Source organism: Beta vulgaris, chromosome 3, assembly GCF_026745355.1.
Source record: "Beta vulgaris subsp. vulgaris cultivar EL10 chromosome 3, EL10.2, whole genome shotgun sequence".
In the NCBI taxonomy this organism is placed as follows: domain Eukaryota; kingdom Viridiplantae; phylum Streptophyta; class Magnoliopsida; order Caryophyllales; family Amaranthaceae; genus Beta; species Beta vulgaris.
In genome coordinates, this window is record NC_079204.1 from 17,725,378 (window position 1) to 17,743,490 (window position 18,113).

Here is an 18,113-nt window from a genome sequence, read left to right on the forward strand (position 1 = left end):
TAATATAACTTAGTAATTCCATGGAACAAGTTCAAGCTACATCTAGGCCCATCAACAAGGATTTAGTTTTAAGTTACTTAGTTTAGATTCTAATTAAACTATTCTTGGCCCAAAACTAATATAACTAAGAAAAGGAATTTTGACTTGGGCTTGATTATAAGAAATCAGAAATAAAAAGGAGATGAGCATCACCTCTGTTACTAGGAGCAGGGAGGACGAATCGCGACTGAGGTGGTCGACGGCGAGCAGCAGAAATCTCCGGCGGTGGTATCCGGTGTCTCGGCGAGCGCGGCCCGTCGGCGGTACTGCGCGCGAAGAGAAGAGGAGCGAGAGAGTGCGAAGGGGAGAGAGAGAGAATGTGAGGGTGCTGGCGCGGGTCTCCGGCGAGCTGCGCGGTGGTCGGCGAACGACACGAGGTGGGGACGCAACTGGTTCGTGGCGCGAGACCGGCGTCGCGCGGCCGGCGGCGACCGGTGGTCGGTTGTGGGGGGCCGAAACAGAGGAGTGAGAGAATGAATTTGGGGGTTTTTCTCTCTTTTTTTTTTTGATTTCTTTTAGTTACAATTTTCCGGCGATTATTGACTGAGTTTCTGATTAGAGAGAGAAGAGGGGATGAAGATTGTTGGTGTGTTCTTGATGTTGAGTTTGCATGGCTATTTATAGTGGAAATTTGGGAGTTAAAATAAGTGGTTGGGAGGAAGATGGTGAAGTAAATAATCTGATTTTGTTAACTTGAAGAAGCAATGGTGATGGGTTGGGGACATATCTTGACTGAAGAAGAAGAAGGGAGTTGTGATTGCATGAATGACAAATGGACATGGTGGAGTGAGGAGGAAGACACCATTAATGGGGATTGACCATAGCTTTTTTTTTTTTCTTTTTCCTTTTTATTTTTTCAACCAAAAATCAGAAATTCTCCACACTAACATATATCAACGTGGCTTAGTGAAATCTTGGGTGAAATGTTGACATTTTGTACTTTAAGTGAATTATCAACTTTATTAGCCTTCTTGTTTAACTCATAAAATCGTAAATTATAAATTATCGTCATAATTTAAGTTAGTAAATTTTTATGTTAAAATTCTATAATCATTTTATTATATGTTGCTTAAGTAGCGGAACGAATAAAATAAAATATATTCTAACTACATTATTATGTTAATTACTCACTTAAGTATGTTTAAGATTTTTAGGATATTACACCTACCTTTCTGCCCGTCACTATTGCCTCGCCCGTCGCCGTCGCCGCCGCGAACTGACGCCACCAACAGGCCTCCGTCGCTGACCCACATTCTTTCTCTCGCTCCTGCGTGTGTGTGTCTGGTGTAGGTAATACTAAATTCCCCTTTTTGTGTTTTATGGGTTGACTTTATAGTTTAGTTTACAAATTCTTAATTGAGTTAAACATATCTGTACTTCTAAAAAGTTTAGCCAAGTGATAACAATAAGATTAGTACAAGCTTATAACTAATTAAGAAAATTACTCACCAATAATAGTTCACCTAAGTTTAGCAAATATTATTATAGTAGTATAAAATTTATGTTATCAAGCTTTAGATTATTTAAGTTATAGCATATACCCTTGAATTAGTCTAAAAGTTATAATAATATATTACTTGTAATTTTAATAAGTAGCTCACTTATATGAATGCAACTATTAAATTATAAGCTTATGATATGACTAATTGAAGAATAATACTTTTAATGCAATTTTTAAGTAATATCTATTGGATAAACTATTTCAATATATTACGTAATCACTAAATAAGTTAGACTTTATAACTTATATAAACAATACTATAAACTAAGAATCATACTTAAGGAGCACTTATATTAATTTCTAACTTATAAAATACTCGTTTTAAAACTTAAAAGAACTCGTTCCTCGGAGCTCAGTAAGGACGATATCACGGACATAAGAAAGAATTATTATTATATTCTGCAATCAAGGTAACAACTACTGCTGGTACCCGCAATTCCTTTGAAATGCGTTTTTTTTATGCTACTGAGATGATGATTTATGAACATGTGTTTTTGAGTTGCGGGATTTATTACATTGTTTCGTATCCTGAGATTTATATGATTGAAAGATACTGAGTTACAGAAGCATACTGATCACTGAAATGAATTGTTTATAAAATATTATGGAAGTTACTGAGTTACTGAAATACATGATCACTGTTAAATAAAAAGAAATGTAACATGATAAAGTAAAGTGAAAGAACTGGTTGGTTGTACCTACTGACTGACTGAAGGTCGTGCACGTACCGTACTGTTTACTGGGGCACTGGCCCGCTACTGTTTACTGGGGCACTGGCCCACTACTGTTACTGGTGTAGGGTAATGCCCGGGGCCAAGGCCCTTGCACAGTGGTGCATACACATACTGGGAGACGTCCCAGCACTGACTGATGTACATCAACCAGAGTAAAAACTGATGAAATGGAATCATGGAATATTAAAGTGAATTGAATGAATATTGTTTTCGTAAATGTTTGAATTATTCTTTCTCCCTGTTTTGTAAATAAAATGAGTTGAAATGAGTTTACGTTGCTAGGGTAGTTTGTTACTGAGCCTCGGCTCATAACGTTTTGTATTTATGTTTTAGGTACTGCTGGGGACGATGGTACTGCGTAGTGCAAGGATTACCACCTTATTAAATCATCTAGTAATAGTGCTACTAACTTGTAAGGTTAACTTAACTAGAATGTAAGACCATATACTTTAATATAAATTATCATTGTCATGTCATGTAACGTTAACGTTGTTTACTTTATTATATCATAAGATGTTTAAGTTATCACTATTATCTCATAATGTTTAAATATGTTATATGATTGTAGCCTTGCACCTTCCTAACCGAAGGTGCGGCAGTAATGCCTCGACTAAATAGGTATTTCGCTGCTAATTAGATTATCTTAAATAGTGAATTAGTAGTCGAGGCGTTACAGGTGTAGTGAAGTGAACTTTTTTGGAATGGAGAAGAGAAGCAAAATGGTGGGTTATGGGACATAAAAGGAAAAGAGAGAGATTATGATAGGGGTAATTAAGGGTGTGATGGTTGATTAGGTTTAAAAAGGGTTTAATATGGCTTAATGGCTAACGGAGTTAACGACTGTTAGTCATTAAGCAAATTTTCTGAATTTTATAAAATTGTGGAGTATATGGTAAGTTTTGAAACTTACAGGGATATACAGTACAAAAAAAATTTTGTCGAAAATATATGGTGAAAAAACCGATATTTATATCTAAAGATGTTAAAGTTAAATTGGTATAACTTATACTCAAGTTTATTTTTCTTTTTAAACAAACCTAGGATTGGATTACAAATATAAACTACATTGCATAGAATAAAAGAACAAACTATAATCCCAATTTTTTTGTTTTTTTTGAAAAGGAAGCACAAACAAAATTTTGGGCAATCTTTGCTTTAAGGGTTTCCCTTAACTACCTCATATAGTATTCCTAAGAAATAAGATCTCTATCATAAAATAATTATCGAAGTATTACTTTGAGATGTTGATGGTAGCCAGTGTCCTATTTTCGGAAGATGGTCGACAACATAGTTAGCTTCTTTGCAGGATATGCCTAATCGGACACATGGAATTTGAAAAAAGAAGGCACAATTAATAATAATGGTGTGAACTGTGAATGATCAGAGCAAAATTGGTATAGGTTACAAAAGATGTTGATAACAATTAAATTATCACACTCAATAATGAAATCGGACACTGCTATTTTTGAAGGCTTTTGGTAATTTGCAAACTCAACGACAAATTTTAGGGTTAGTTGGCTAGAACAGCACAACATTGAGCTCAAGTGCAAGGAACAACACAACCTTAAACGGGTGCAAACCATAGCACCAACTTAAACACATGGTGTAGAAAATAGCATAAATGGCACCGGAGCACGGAGATTCCACCAGAGCTACGGAATCTCCATTATTTTAAGGGTTAATTGGCAAGGAACAACACAACATTTGGCTCAAGTGCAAGGAACAACACAACCCTTATTTTAATAAACACACTATTCCTTAACCTCCACGACACTAAATCTACCCTACACCACACTACATAACCACCACCCTTTTCCCTAGCCCACAACACTACAACGCCACCACCGCCCTCAACACCATCATCTTCCTTCACCACACCAAACACCACCTCAACTCCAGCAATGTCATCCTCTGCCACAGCAAACACCATATCCACCACAACCTCGCATTAGTCCCAGCACACAAGAGCAGACACTCCGTACTAATTCACCATAAAACAGAAGAGTTCCAGAAAGTTTGAGCGACCATGACGCGACCTCGAAGCAGGCGCTCATCAAACCAACCCTTTTACAAACAGCACGTGGAGTGATCTTTGGTGAATCAACAGTGAATATTGAGCTAGGAGAAACTAAGATTAACCTCCACAATTGTTACACATCAATTATTGATGATGATAGAAGTAAATCCAGCGACTTGATTTCGATATTGGCGCTGATGCAATTTGTTGATAATGTGAAGATATGTGGTGCGTCGAACACGGAAGAAAATCATAAAATGAGGAAGTAGCACAACAGCGAAGAAGAGTAAGGAGGAGATCAATTTTTTTTGAGATTGAAGTTGGAAGTTGGCTAGAACAGCACAACCTTTGGCTCAAGTGCAAGGAACAACATAACCTTAAATGAAGATTCCCTAGCTCCAGTGGAACCTCCGTGCTTCGGTGCCATTTATGCTATTTTCAGCACCACGTATTTAAGTTGGTGCTACGCTTTGCACCCGCTTAAGGTTGTGTTGTTCTTTGCACTTGAGCCAAAGGTTGTATTGTTCTAGCCAATTAACCCCAAATTTTAGTAGTTTTTGTAAGCATATATAACTTCCCAAAACACCATTTATCGTCCTTCAATTGAAGGATCACAGCCCAATCGTCCTTCAATTGCAAGCTCAAAACAAGATAAGGAAGAGAAGGCCTTACAGGCTCGATGCTTGGAGTTTGAAACACCCCAAAATTCAAGAGATCATAAAGGAAGAATGGGATGGAAACAAGTCAGGGTCACCTTCCTTTGTGTTACAAAGGAAATTGCAGAATAGTCTCCGAAGAATAAGGGGCTAGGTGTTGGATTATAAGAAAAAACACAAGATTGATTGGATGGACATAAACAATCAGCTCATTGATCACCAAAGAGGTATCATAAGTAACACGCAAGCTGAAATGGATCAAAATTGCAGAAAGTCTATTCTAAACTCACTCCAAGTAAAAACGGACTATTGGCAACAACGGGCAAAATCAAGATGGGATGAATTTGGGGACAAATCTTCTGCGTTTTTCTACAAGAGTGTCAAGGGGAGATCAGCGAGAAACGAAATCAGAGCACTTAAGGACGAAGGGGGGAATTGGACTACAGATCAAAAGAGAATAAAATCCATATTTCTTAAAAGTTTTAAAGGGATCTACCAAAGGCGAGGAAGCGAGGAGGATCGTATCCACCAAGATGACCCTCTTCTTTCTCCTATTGCTACACTGACCCAACAAAACATCAACATCTTAAATGCTCCTTTCACAAATAAGGAGATTCGAGATGCTTGTTTTAGCTCTCGACCTCTTAAATCTCCAGGGCCGGATGGTACCCCCCCAGTTTTCTTTCAGCAAAACTGGCAATTGGTGGGGTCAGATGTAATTAGAAGTGTCAACTCCTTCCTGTGCCCAGGGTTCTTGTTGAAGGAGCAGAATAAGACTTTTATTACTCTTATTCCCAAAAAAGATAGACCTCAGGAGACAAAGGATTTTAGACCAATTAGCTTATGCAACTCTTCTTACAAAATTATCGCGAAGTTACTCGCGATCAGACTAAAATCAGTCATGGGAGATCTGGTAGACAAGTACCAAAATGCTTTCGTTCAGGGAAGACAAATGACAGACAACTATTTTATCTCTCATGAGATTATCAATTGGGTTAGGAAAAGGAAGAAGGGGAATTGTTTTGCTGGGATTCTAAAGGTGGACTTAAGTAAAGCCTATGACAGAATAAGATTGGATTTTGTGGAAGCTATGCTGAGGAAAATGAAATTCCCCGAAAATTGGGTAGGTTGGCTCATGCAGTGCATCACAACCGTTTCCTACTCAGTCCTGGTTAATGGAGAACCCTCAGAAAATTTCTTCCCCTCAGCTGGTCTCAGGCAAGGGGATCCCTTATCCTCTTACATCTTTATCCTCTGTATGGAAGTCCTATCGAGAAATCTCACGCATCTTCAGAATTCTAACGAGTTAGAGGGTCTTAAGATAGCAAGAAATGCACCAAAGATCTCGCACCTCTTCTTCGCGGACGATGCCTTGTTTTTCTTCAAAGCTGTCCCAAAGAATTGTTGGGCGATTAAAAACATTCTTACTTCCTTCTGCGAGAAATCAGGTGAAATGATAAATTTTGACAAATCTCATGTCATATTTAGTCCAAATACTCCCCAAAAATTTCGAACGATAATGAGAAAACCTCTGGGAGTAGCAGAGAAAAGCAAAATTGGCATATATCTAGGCTGTCCAATGGAGGTCGATGGTAGAACTACTTCTGTTTTCAATAGTGTCACAACAAAAATAGTTGATAAAATTTCTTCTTGGAAGTTTACCAATCTCTCCCAAACAGGAAAGCTAATCCTCATCAACACCATTTTAATCTCGCTCGCTTCCAACATTATTTCCACCTATATCCTGCCCCAAAAAATCACTCGAAGAATTTCCTCAGTTTTGCTGAAATTCTGGTGGGCCTCCACAATGGATAAAACGCCAATATATTGGAGGAAGAGATCTCTCTTAGAAAAACATAAATCCCAGAGAGGATTGAGCTTTAGGAATATAGCTCATGTGAATAAAGCTCTCTTGTTCAATCAAGCTTGGCGAATTCACAATAGTCAAAACTCCCTTCTTCACCAGATTTATGTTGCAAAATACAAGAAGGACCCCGTTCAGATGGTTATGGACAACGAAATTCCGAAAAATGGTTCCTACGCGTTTAGAAGCCTATTTCGAGCATGCCAAAGTTTCAAGGAGGGCCTTTACAAGAAATTAGGAAACAGAAAGTCGATCAGGTTGGCTTCAAATAGATGGCATCCTATCAGAAATCTTAAGCCTAGGGTCATGGGGGATCATGCGTCGCAAGTCCATCCTTCCAGGGTTTCAGACCAAATGGATCAAAACAAAATGTGGAACTCCTCCATCATTTGGAGATTGTACTCAAAGGAGGATGCAAAACAAATTTTAGCAACTCACATCCCAAGAGAAGATCTAGGTGACGAGATTGGCTGGAGATACTCTAAGTCAGGGAACTTTACTGTCAAATCAGGCTATTGGTTCTTAAATGGTGAGAACCAAAACCCCATTTCCAAAAACTCCTTCTGGAAGTTGTTATGGAAGGCTGACATTTTCCCGAAATGGAAACATTTCTTATGGAAAATCTTCAACAACACATTACCAACTGCGGATAATCTCATCAAGAGAACGATCAAGGGGATCAATCCAATTTGCTGCCTATGCAAGTCAAAAGCAGAATTTATAGCTCATCTGTTTAGAGACTGCGAAGTTACCAAAAGGATATGGAGCGGTTCCATGGGTATAGCTGCTGAGAATGGGAATCATCTGAATATCCTAAATCTATTCAAGAAAAGGAGGAAGGATGATAGTCTAGCTATGGAAATAGAGTTTATCTCAACTCTCTGGGGTATTTGGGTTCATCGGAACGAAATCATCTTCAGAGAGTGCAGCCAAATCCGGGAAGAATCATGATCATCAACAAAGACCACATTTCAAGGTCAAACACCAAGAAAGAAGGCCAGGAGCATAGTTTGGACAAAACGGAACAAGGGAAACAACTGGATCAAGCTAATCAAGCACAACTTGTATGGACAAGGGGTAGTAAGAACAATATAAGCGTGCAAACGATTGTGGTTGACGGGGCTTGGAAGAGAAATGCGAGAACGAATCAGTGGCAAGCTGCTATAGCCTGGAAGAATACCAATAATGATCCTAAAGAGGAAGCAGCCACAAAGATTTTTGCAAATTCGCCAGAATAAGCGGAAGCCTATGCAATTCTAAAAGCGATATCGGATATGGAATGGCGAAGCCCCTGGCATATAATTAAAACAGACAACACAGAGGTCATTACTGCGCTACAGAGTGAGGCTAGCACGAATAAGAACATTGACAACATCATCAGAGACATTAAAAGGATAGCAAATAGTTTCTTATTTTTTTCTTGTATCAAGGTGTGTAGAGAGGAGGTTAGTTTAGCTCATAATCTTGCTACTAAAGCAAGGAAAAGCTAAGCTCCTCCTTTTTCTGGTTTACCCTTTGTCAAAAAAAAAAAACCATTTATCTATCTAGGAAATACCAAATACACCAACAAAATTACAAAATTGCCCATATGTGTACTATTCATATATATCTCTATTATACAAGTGAAAGGAGGAGGTATGGTGTCCCCCTATTAAATGTCTATATTATCCTTACTGTTTTAATTACATCAATTTTGTTTAAATTGTAAAAATAATAATAGGTAATCAATCAATCAAAATATTTGCCATTTTTAAAAACTACAATCAGAATAACTTAAAATTTTAGATTAGAAAAAGGAAAGACTAAAAAAGTTTTAAAAAAAAACAAAGATAACAAATTCATTTAAGAATATCGAAATCTTCGCAAAAGGAAAATTGGCCAAAATAAAAAATCAGCAATATACTCACACACCATTATAGTCATGTAAAGAAATGATCAATAACGGATCTGAACTTATTTTTGCTGAAAATAACGCCTAATAAGCTGAATAAAACATATCCTTGATTGAAAAAACGATTTTTTCACCAAATACCCCCGAGTTTTCAGAAAATTCACCTCGTACCCCCCAAGTTTTAAAAATTCACCAGGTACCCCTACGTTTCAAACTAATACACTGGGCACCCCTATGTTTCAAACTAATACACTCAGATGTCCTTAATGACTAACGACGTTAACTGTCGTTAGTCCTTAATCCTAATTTTCTGTTTTAAACCCTAATTAACCCCCTAATGCTAACCCTAATCCTAACCCTTTGCCTAACCCTAAACCTAACCCTAACCACCCCTCCCACACACTCCCACCATCCCCACCCCAGCCCCCTCCCTCCCCAACCCCCCGCAGGCCCTCCTCCCCTACCCCGTCGATATCCCATCCATGCCCACCCCCACTCTCCTCGATTTCCCCACCCCCTCCCCACCATCTTTCTCGGCACATTCCACCCTAAGTCCCGAAGATCTGGGCATCCCACACGAGCCACCATCTGGGCAGCAACGAAGATCTGGGCAACGAAGATCGACAACGGCGTGGACGAAGCTATGGGCAGCGAAGATCGACGACGGCGTGGACGAAGATTTGGGGAGCGAAAATCGATGGGTAGCGGGGAGCAATGAAAATCGACCGGGGGGGGGATATGGGCAGCGAAAATAGAATGGTAGGGGAGCACCGAAAATCGACGGAGCGGCGATGGCAGGGGAGGGGCTGCGACGGTCGAGCGACAGTGGAGGGGTAGGGGTGGGGGAGGCTATAGGGGTGGTGGGAGGGTGGGGGAGGGGTGATCAGGGTTAGGGTTAGATTTAGGATTTAGGGTTAGGATTAGACATTAATTAGGGTTAATGACTAACGGTGGCTAACGCCATTAGTCATTAAAGGTATTTAAGGGTACCACGTGTATTAGTTTGAAACTTAGGGGTATGTGGTGAATTTTGAAAACATAGAGGGTCCCAGGTGAATATTTTGAAAACTTGGGGTAGTTGGTGAAAAAACCGTTGAAAAAATGTCAACTTAAACTATTATTATTAGTTGTTGCTGCATGTATAGCGTGCATGTAAAACTAACTACTCGATCTTACGAAACATCACAATAAAAAAGTTGTCATAGCACGCATCGCATGCTTAAATAGCTAATTGGATATAAATTAGGATCACCATATAAATCAACCGAAAAGAAAGCAATTAAAACTTTATATACAAGGTACACTCACGCAATAAATCATATACAAACCAAAGCGTCAGGGCATGAGCTTGACACCATGCTTAGCCATTTGAAGTACAAAGTTCGGAGTTGGTTGAACAATAGTTATACTCAAAGCCCCTGTTGCAAAATCAAGATTATATTTTTTCCTCCCTTCTCGATGAACCAAATTACCAATTATACTATGCAAGTAGCTCAGTATGAATTATTGCCCGTAAATTTTAGTTTAGTAGTCTCTATAATGCAGCTAGTTGGCTCGACGATGCCAGTAACTGTTCCTCCAGCATTACTACAAGATGATGTAGCTAATTGCTTCTTATATGTAAGTTTAACGTTCGCCATTTTAATGTTTGTGCATCGATACTTTGGGCTGCAATCAAACTTTACAGCGACTTCGGTTGCTGATGATCCATGGATGTCTTCATATATTATGTCACTAATTTTTATACCTGAAACCTACGATGTAAAATAACCATTAGAACACATAAGAAATGTAACTTAAGTACCAATGCCTTTTTCGCCTTTTTCTAGATGTACTCACGATAATAAATCTAAGTTATGTTGTTGGATATGTTGGATTAATCATACTATTAGTCTCCCATTATTCTTAAACTAGCATTTTTTGCACTCTTTTGGATTTTTTTCGAGACAGAAACTCGATTTTCTTCAACATAAGAGTCAAAATTTGAACATTAGACGTACGAAATATAATTGTTTTTAATTATAAAATTTGATTGGTTTAGTCTCTTTCACTGAAGTCTCTCACCAGTCTCTCTCTTTTTTTTTTTACTTTTCAAAGTTAAATTCTATGAACAAAATAGAAATTTTATTAAATTTATTTATGATTTCTAATATTATAATTTATTAGTTGATTTTTGAATCAAGTACACTACTTCATAAATTGTGAATAAAGTGGACACTTTGATTTCAAGTCAAATTTTTGTGAGTATGTATTGACATCGTAATTTATTGGTTATAGTTTGTAAGTGAATTTTTAGTTTTTGTAAAGTTTTCTCATTTGAGTGATTTGTGTAATGTAAATTATGCAACTCTATAATTTTAGTTGACTTGTGATTGATTGTTATAATTTTATTTTCAGTATTTTGTTTGAAGCCCCCCTTTGATTTGTAAGTAAATTTGTAATTTAAAAAGGAAAAAGGGGGTAAAATAGTCTCTTCATTCGGAGATACCATAACCCCCCCTTTTCCCTTATATAATAGAGATAAGTGAAACAATTTTCTCAAAATTATATACTCGAATGTTAAATAGCGTCCCAAAAATGTTGAAATTACAATTATAACATTTTTTTTTCTAAATCAAATCCACCACCACCATTCCCATTGCCAGCAACACCAGCCACACCGTCACTTCATCTAAGATTTAAACTGAATTTTTTAAAAATGATGGCTTAGACGCTCCAACCATGGCCCGAACAACTGGCTTGGACGTGTAGGCAGTGGCTTGAACATCCTAGCCAGATGTTTCAGCCATGAATGGAACGTCTTAGCCAGACGTTTGGGCCATGGCTGGAATGTCTTAGCAATACGTTCCAACCATCATTTTAAAAAAAATTCAGAGTTGGTGGTGGCAGGTGGCAGGTGGTGGTGGGGGTTGGCGGGAAGGTAGTTGGTGGCAGGTGGTTTGATAAAAAAAACAAGGGTAAAATATGAAAAGTTCTATTGAGGCCGGAGTGTTTTAAAAAATTTTGAGACGGTGTTTAATAATTTTCGATCACTTCACAATGGAGGTAGTGTAAGTTATTTTTTCGAGTTATTTCACAATGTATGGTTTCCTATCTCCCACATGGGAGACCAAGGTTCAAATATTGGTGAAAGCAAAATTTGAGTATAGTTGGAGAGGAGGGGTCGGGGAAGTTTGGGGATTGCTGGGCGTCTGGGTGAGCGGTCATGTGTGAGGACAGCTCAGAGGAAACTCGTCTTACCACGATTTTCCGAAAAGGGGCAAAAAAAAAAAAGTTTTCTTTTTGAGTTGCTAAATAGGAGTCGAGCCACACCATGCCAAAAAGAAAATTTGCTCTTTATGGTCCTAACCATTTTAAGGCCAAACCAAGACCAAAATATCGTTGATCTAGGCTATACGCCTGGAAATTGGCCCAGCCCAACATAATTACTATAACATAGTTTAAATAAGCCAAGTCATTTTGATAAACTATATCTGTTTTGAGAAGAAAAAAATGTATATGATTTGTACCTGGCCAGGACAATCTCTATTGTTTGGGCAATAATTTTGATCAATAATAATTGGATTTTGAACATGATTCATAGTGATGCCTTTGAAGAGAACGTTCTTAACGAAACCATTGCTGGGCCTTCCCCAGGATTTGATCCTAACACCATTTTGCGTACCCTTAAACACTACATCTGCAACTGTCACATTTTGTACTCCCGCCTCATCCAAATTCTTTGCTAGGCTCCCAATACTGCATCAAAAATTATGAAATTTTAAGACTTCAAATTAGAGTTACATGAATAATCCCAAATTTCATACTACGTAGTACCTAATGCCATGGCCAGGACCACAAATGACGTTGTAGATCATCAAATTTATCGTGCCAGCGCCTATAGAGACGCAATCATCCCCTGTTCCAATCTTAGAATGCCTGATAACAACATTGTTGGATTGCTGTACATGAATGCCATCGGTGTTGGGAGATTTTCCTAAGGCTAATATTTTTAAGCCTTGTACTTGAACGTTGTCACACCCATTGATTACAATGTGAAATAATTGGCTGTTTAGTGATCTTAACCCGTTAATTATAATGTCTTTCGAGTTTTTGAAGGCCAGATTCTGCCAAAAGAACAAATTGTCAAGTGCAATTTAACACTTCATCACAACCAAATTACTCCTTCCTATATGCTAGTGTTTTCGAGTACACAACGAAACATTGAAGATAATAGAAAACTGCCACTTAAAATTGATTTTCCAAGTAAAGCAGATAAAAATAAGGTATGAAAGTAATTCATAAGCATAAAAAAGTGAACACACCGTAGTACCAGTTGGGCAGTTACTATTTCCGTTAGCCTTGCAAGCCCACAAACTGCTACCTTGACCATCAAGAGAGCCACCAGAGATGGTAACGCCGGCGACTGACTCGAAAGAGAGCCAATTCATTGCATTTCCTAAGACCATATAATCAACTGGAGCAACTAAGGTGCCCTCAATTCTAAGGATGATTCCCTGATTTTTCAGTATAGGCTTACAATTATGGCCTGAAAACACAAGGGCATTTCCAATTAAGTACCTTCCTTTAGGCACATATATAGTTGGTGGTACCAATGAATTAGTTGCTACATGGCATGCCGCCTTCCATGCACTCGAAATCGCGTCTGATGAGTCTGTTTCCGAGTTGGGTTTTGCCCCGAAATTGATGACATTGTACCTTTCTCCTTTGCTTAATGTAGGAGGGAGGAAGATGAAGAAAATTAGCAATATGTTAATGGTAACTTCCATAGTTTAACAATTAATTAGGGAGTGTTACTACTTACTAGGCCCTAGCTTAGGATTTTTTTATAGGAATTTGAGGAAATTGAAGTTGGAAATGTTAGTAGTACTAGTACTTGGTAGAGTATCAAATCAGATCAAGTAAGGTCTAAGTTTGGCAGCCGAGAAGTTGTGAGGTTCAATTTCTCATTCAATATGGTTACTAAAAGAAGCTTATTTACATTAATGAACAGTTATGCGTTCTAATTAGTAAATCACCTTTACTGAGAATTAAAATTCCTTCAGGAGCACTACTTAGTACTTACCCTGTTACCCATAAGGAAGTTTTTTTTTTTTTTTGAGGGGACCCATAAGGAAGTTTATTAAGGAGAAATGTTATCAACTTATCCAACGCATTTAGGGACCGTTCTCCCCATCTTCTTTTCAGTTCAGTTCAGTTCAATTCAGTTCTTGACAATACTTTTACTCTCACATATCACCATTCATTTCATTTCAGTTCAATTCAGTTGTTTTATGCCGAAGAGAACAACCTTTAGTTGGTAAATTTTTTAGGGTGCACTTTACATATACAAAAAAAGTTAAAAACTTAATCCACTAGTTGAGGTAGATAACCATATATAAACTTTGTAAAATATATCAAACAATAATGTCATTAATAATAATTTCTTAGCAAGAAGTTAAATATTCTACTACAATTCCCTAAAAAAAATTATACTACAAATAATAATTATGATCAATGAATTAAAAGAAAAATTATACTACAACTAATAAATATGATCGATGAAGTATAGCTAAAAAAGTTAAAATATCAATGGATCATCTTTCGATCTCTTTTAGAAACAGCTTTGTGGCTCCATCAAACCAGAAGTTGTTCCAACAACATTTGTGCATGTTGCACGAGGTGGTTGATTTTTGTAAGTGAGATCTATGTCATCCAATTTGATATTCGTGCAATGATATTCTGAACTGCAGTCAAATTTGACAGCAATTGGTGTGCCTGACGATCCATGAACATCCTGATATGTCACGTCAGTGATTCTTACTCCGGAAACCTGTCCATAGTCAATGTTAAAAGAGAAAAAAAATCATATAATAAGCAAGTATATCATATCTTGCAATTAAGAAAATTAATATTTAGTCCTAATAATATCCATGACATTGTAACTTCATCTACATATTATTTAACAAACAAGCATCTTAGGGCCCGTTCGGTATTAATGTGGTTTTCTGTTTTTTCGTTTTTTGATTTTCAAAGTCATATGATATATGTCCTATAATAAATAAAAAATAATCAAAATTATCAAATGGATTGGGAACATGATGCTTTTGAAAACTGACAACTAACAAGTGAAAACCACTTTTTCTTGTTTCTTGTTTTTGGTTTTTAGTTTTAAAAAAAACTGAAAACTGAAAACAAAAAACGATAACAAATGGGCTCTTAGTTTAGAAATTTTGTTTTCTAACCTGTCCAGGGCAACCCTTATCATCAGGACAATAGTGCTGGTCAATGATAATAGGATTATGAGCATTAATCATTGTTAGATTTTGGAATAAAACATCTCTCACAAATCCGTTGCTTGGCCTTCCCCAAGACTTGATCCGTACTCCATTTTCAGTGCCAGTAAATGTAGTTGCCTTGACGGTTACATTCACCACTCCAGGCTCATTCAGATCCTTTCCTAAACTTCCAATACTGCCGGTGAAACATGCATGTCAATAATAATATATACAAATTAAGAATAAGGTTGTTGATGCAATGACATAAGATGCGGCAGATTATTATTATTATTTTTTTTAAGAATTGGCGGAAAGTATTGCATAAAGCCATAGCCCATAAACAAAGAGACTTATCGGGTTAATCTTTTCTAAGTACTTTTTTTTTTTTTTTAATCTTTCCTACTTTGACTTTGCACGTTTGCTAATGTATTTTGTTATCCATTAAATATATTTTATTATATTAGTAAAAATTATAATAATTGATATTAATAAATTACTCATTGAGATTTGAGACGAATCAAACAAGACCTCACATGAGTATATTTTTTCTTATATACTGAAAAAATCTAAAATATTTTCTCTAGTTGTGAATAATGTCAAGATTCTAAGTGAAAAAATTAAAAAAATACAAAGGGACCTCGACAATTGATTATAATTATATATTTTTTCTAGCGAGAGGGTCAAAAGTCAGAAAAAAAAAAGCAATCACATGGAATGAAAATACAAAAAAGGAAAAAAAAAAAAAACAGAATCTAATACCATATGATTGAGGATTAAATATTTCATAAGTCATACCCATATATAACGTTACAGTTCGGTATCATAAAACAAGGTATCAATATTCATGTTTGTATATAAAAAATTAAGGTTATGTATATAACTTTTTCATTGTTGTCTTGTTGATTTTTATGGTTAAAACCAAATGTAAAGTAGAACTTTGGGGAAACTACAACTAAACTTTCAAATTCTTTGCATTTAAAAATATAAAACAGCATTTAATCTAAAACATAAATACTTTAATTGATTGGACTACCAAATTTAGAAATCAAACCAAAAATAATTACAAATATGTACATACCTAACTCCATGGCCAGGTCCACATGCCATATCTTCAATCCATAAGTTATGAGTCCCCGCTGCAACAGATACACAATCATCTCCAGTTGCAACGTTAGTGTTTAAAATCGTCACTCCAATTGACTGTTGAATATGGATTCCGTCTGTGTTAGGACTATCTTTAGAAGCAGACACTCTTGCTCCTTCAACCTTAACCTCTTCACAGCCCTCAAAAACAAGATGATATAATTGGCTGTTCAATGAGGTTAATCCGTTGATTGCGATTTTCTTTGAATTTGTAAATCGTAGTGTCTGCACAAACAATATAGGGCGTTTAGCTAATTAGTCGTTGGCTTTATTGGTAATTAGTAACTTGGTTTAATAAACTTTGTTAATTTTGATAGTAATTACTTTGTCAATTTTAATTTGATGGTTATTACTACATTTTTATTTTTTTTACTATCTGGAACCACCGTGTTAGATTATAATATAAGCTCATTAAATTAATATCTATCTTTTTCCATACTACCCTTTTCATATGATTTAGCCTATGAACTTTCGTCTAGTCTAATATAGGAATTTCATCATCAATTTCTTAAATATACAAATCCAATTGAAAAAAGTTTATAATCTATTTCTTATATACTTCATAATGAATAATTGAATATAGCCTATGAACTTTCTAATAGAGGAGTTTCATAATTTTCTTAAGTATACAAATCCAATTAGGTAGGAACAATAAAAAAAGGTAGACGGAGTATTAATGAAAATTTATAATACGTAGTAATTGATACGTCCTCCGTTTCAAGATATAAGGCACGCACGATGTTCGAGGCATTTTCACCGTTAATTACTCTCAATTTATGCTGATAGAAAATTTTAAAAAATAATGTTATAATAGTATTTTTCAAGACAAATCCAATGATATAATTTTATAATTTTTATCTATCGTGTTTGATGAGAAATATTTGTGATGAAAACAAATTTTCGTAAAGTGTGAATGTCGTATATTTTGAAACAGACGGAGTAAGATAAGACAATGATTAAAATTAACGAGGGTTTCACTGACCGTAGCTCCTCTAGGACACTTCTTTCCCGACCTCTTACAAGCCCACAAACTAGCCCCTCGTCCATCGAACACCCCACCGGAAATACTTACTCCAGTCACATCCTCAAACGCGAACCAGGTGTCAGATTTGCCGAGCACTCGAAAATCTGTAGGCGCCACCATAGTACCTCGAACAACAAAGTTTATAGCTTTGCTCTTGCAATCCTTTCCTCTAAAGACTAACGCTTGATTAACGGCGTACGTTCCAGTAGGAATAATAATAGTGCTAGGGCTTTCTGATTTACATGCAGCGTTCCATGCAGACAAAAACGCCGCTGACGAGTCCGTCTTTCCGTCGCGTACAGCGCCGAGGTTCTTGACGTTGATGATATTACTGTTGCTATTGTGATTCTTGTGACTTTTAGCTAGAGCGAGGTGTGGGTATGAGAAGAAGATTAAGGCTATTGATATCAGAACTAATGATATGATCTTCATATTGCTATTGCTATTGCTAGATTACGGAAAATAATGTGTAGAGCAGATTACGGAAAAATAATGCGTAGGGCAAAAAGGTTGAGACTTGAGAGAAAGCAATATGAAAAGGAAGTCGGGTTGAGGATACAAATAATGGCACGAGAGTTGAATCAATTTATAGGATTTTGGAATTCCGAATTATAATAACAAAGTGGTGATAAACTTCCAAGTGGGGACAAACTACTTGACATATTATTGTGATAACAAAAAATTATTTATTTTGATATATGATATATAATGTCGGAGAACAATGATAGTATAATCCTAATACAATTATAAACGCAATATAATAACATCAGAAGCAGCTAAGGCCATGTGCACGATGAGCAATTGTACATGGCCTCCAAAATATAAGGGCCCAATTCTATTAGTTGTTCGACTAAAAAAAACCTAAATCTAATTAAGACTATTCCTTTTCAATTTTATTTATTTTAGGAGTTTGTCTTGTAAGAGACTGCCTACTTTTAAATTAGAATTAGGCAATGGTAAGCTCAATATTAAAAAGAGAATAAGCGC

At 36.6% G+C, this 18,113-nt stretch overlaps 2 protein-coding genes across 2 annotated transcripts; both read right to left on the reverse strand.

Annotated features, from left to right (window-relative positions):
- Nucleotides 1–10,195: 10,195 nt before the first annotated feature.
- Nucleotides 10,196–13,624, reverse strand: LOC104889050 (polygalacturonase). The gene is made up of 4 exons (XM_010674188.4): nucleotides 13,007–13,624; nucleotides 12,519–12,808; nucleotides 12,212–12,440; nucleotides 10,196–10,456 (listed from the first exon to the last, which is right to left on the reverse strand). The coding sequence occupies exons 1-4, from the start codon at nucleotides 13,469–13,471 to the stop codon at nucleotides 10,196–10,198; spliced, it is 1,245 nt and encodes a 414-aa protein (XP_010672490.2). The 5' UTR covers nucleotides 13,472–13,624.
- A 456-nt stretch (nucleotides 13,625–14,080) lies between these two features.
- LOC104889052 (polygalacturonase) lies at nucleotides 14,081–17,793 on the reverse strand. The gene is made up of 4 exons (XM_010674190.3): nucleotides 17,085–17,793; nucleotides 16,038–16,327; nucleotides 14,927–15,155; nucleotides 14,081–14,514 (listed from the first exon to the last, which is right to left on the reverse strand). The coding sequence occupies exons 1-4, from the start codon at nucleotides 17,556–17,558 to the stop codon at nucleotides 14,296–14,298; spliced, it is 1,212 nt and encodes a 403-aa protein (XP_010672492.2). The 5' UTR covers nucleotides 17,559–17,793; the 3' UTR covers nucleotides 14,081–14,295.
- Between the last annotated feature and the right edge of the window lie 320 nt (nucleotides 17,794–18,113).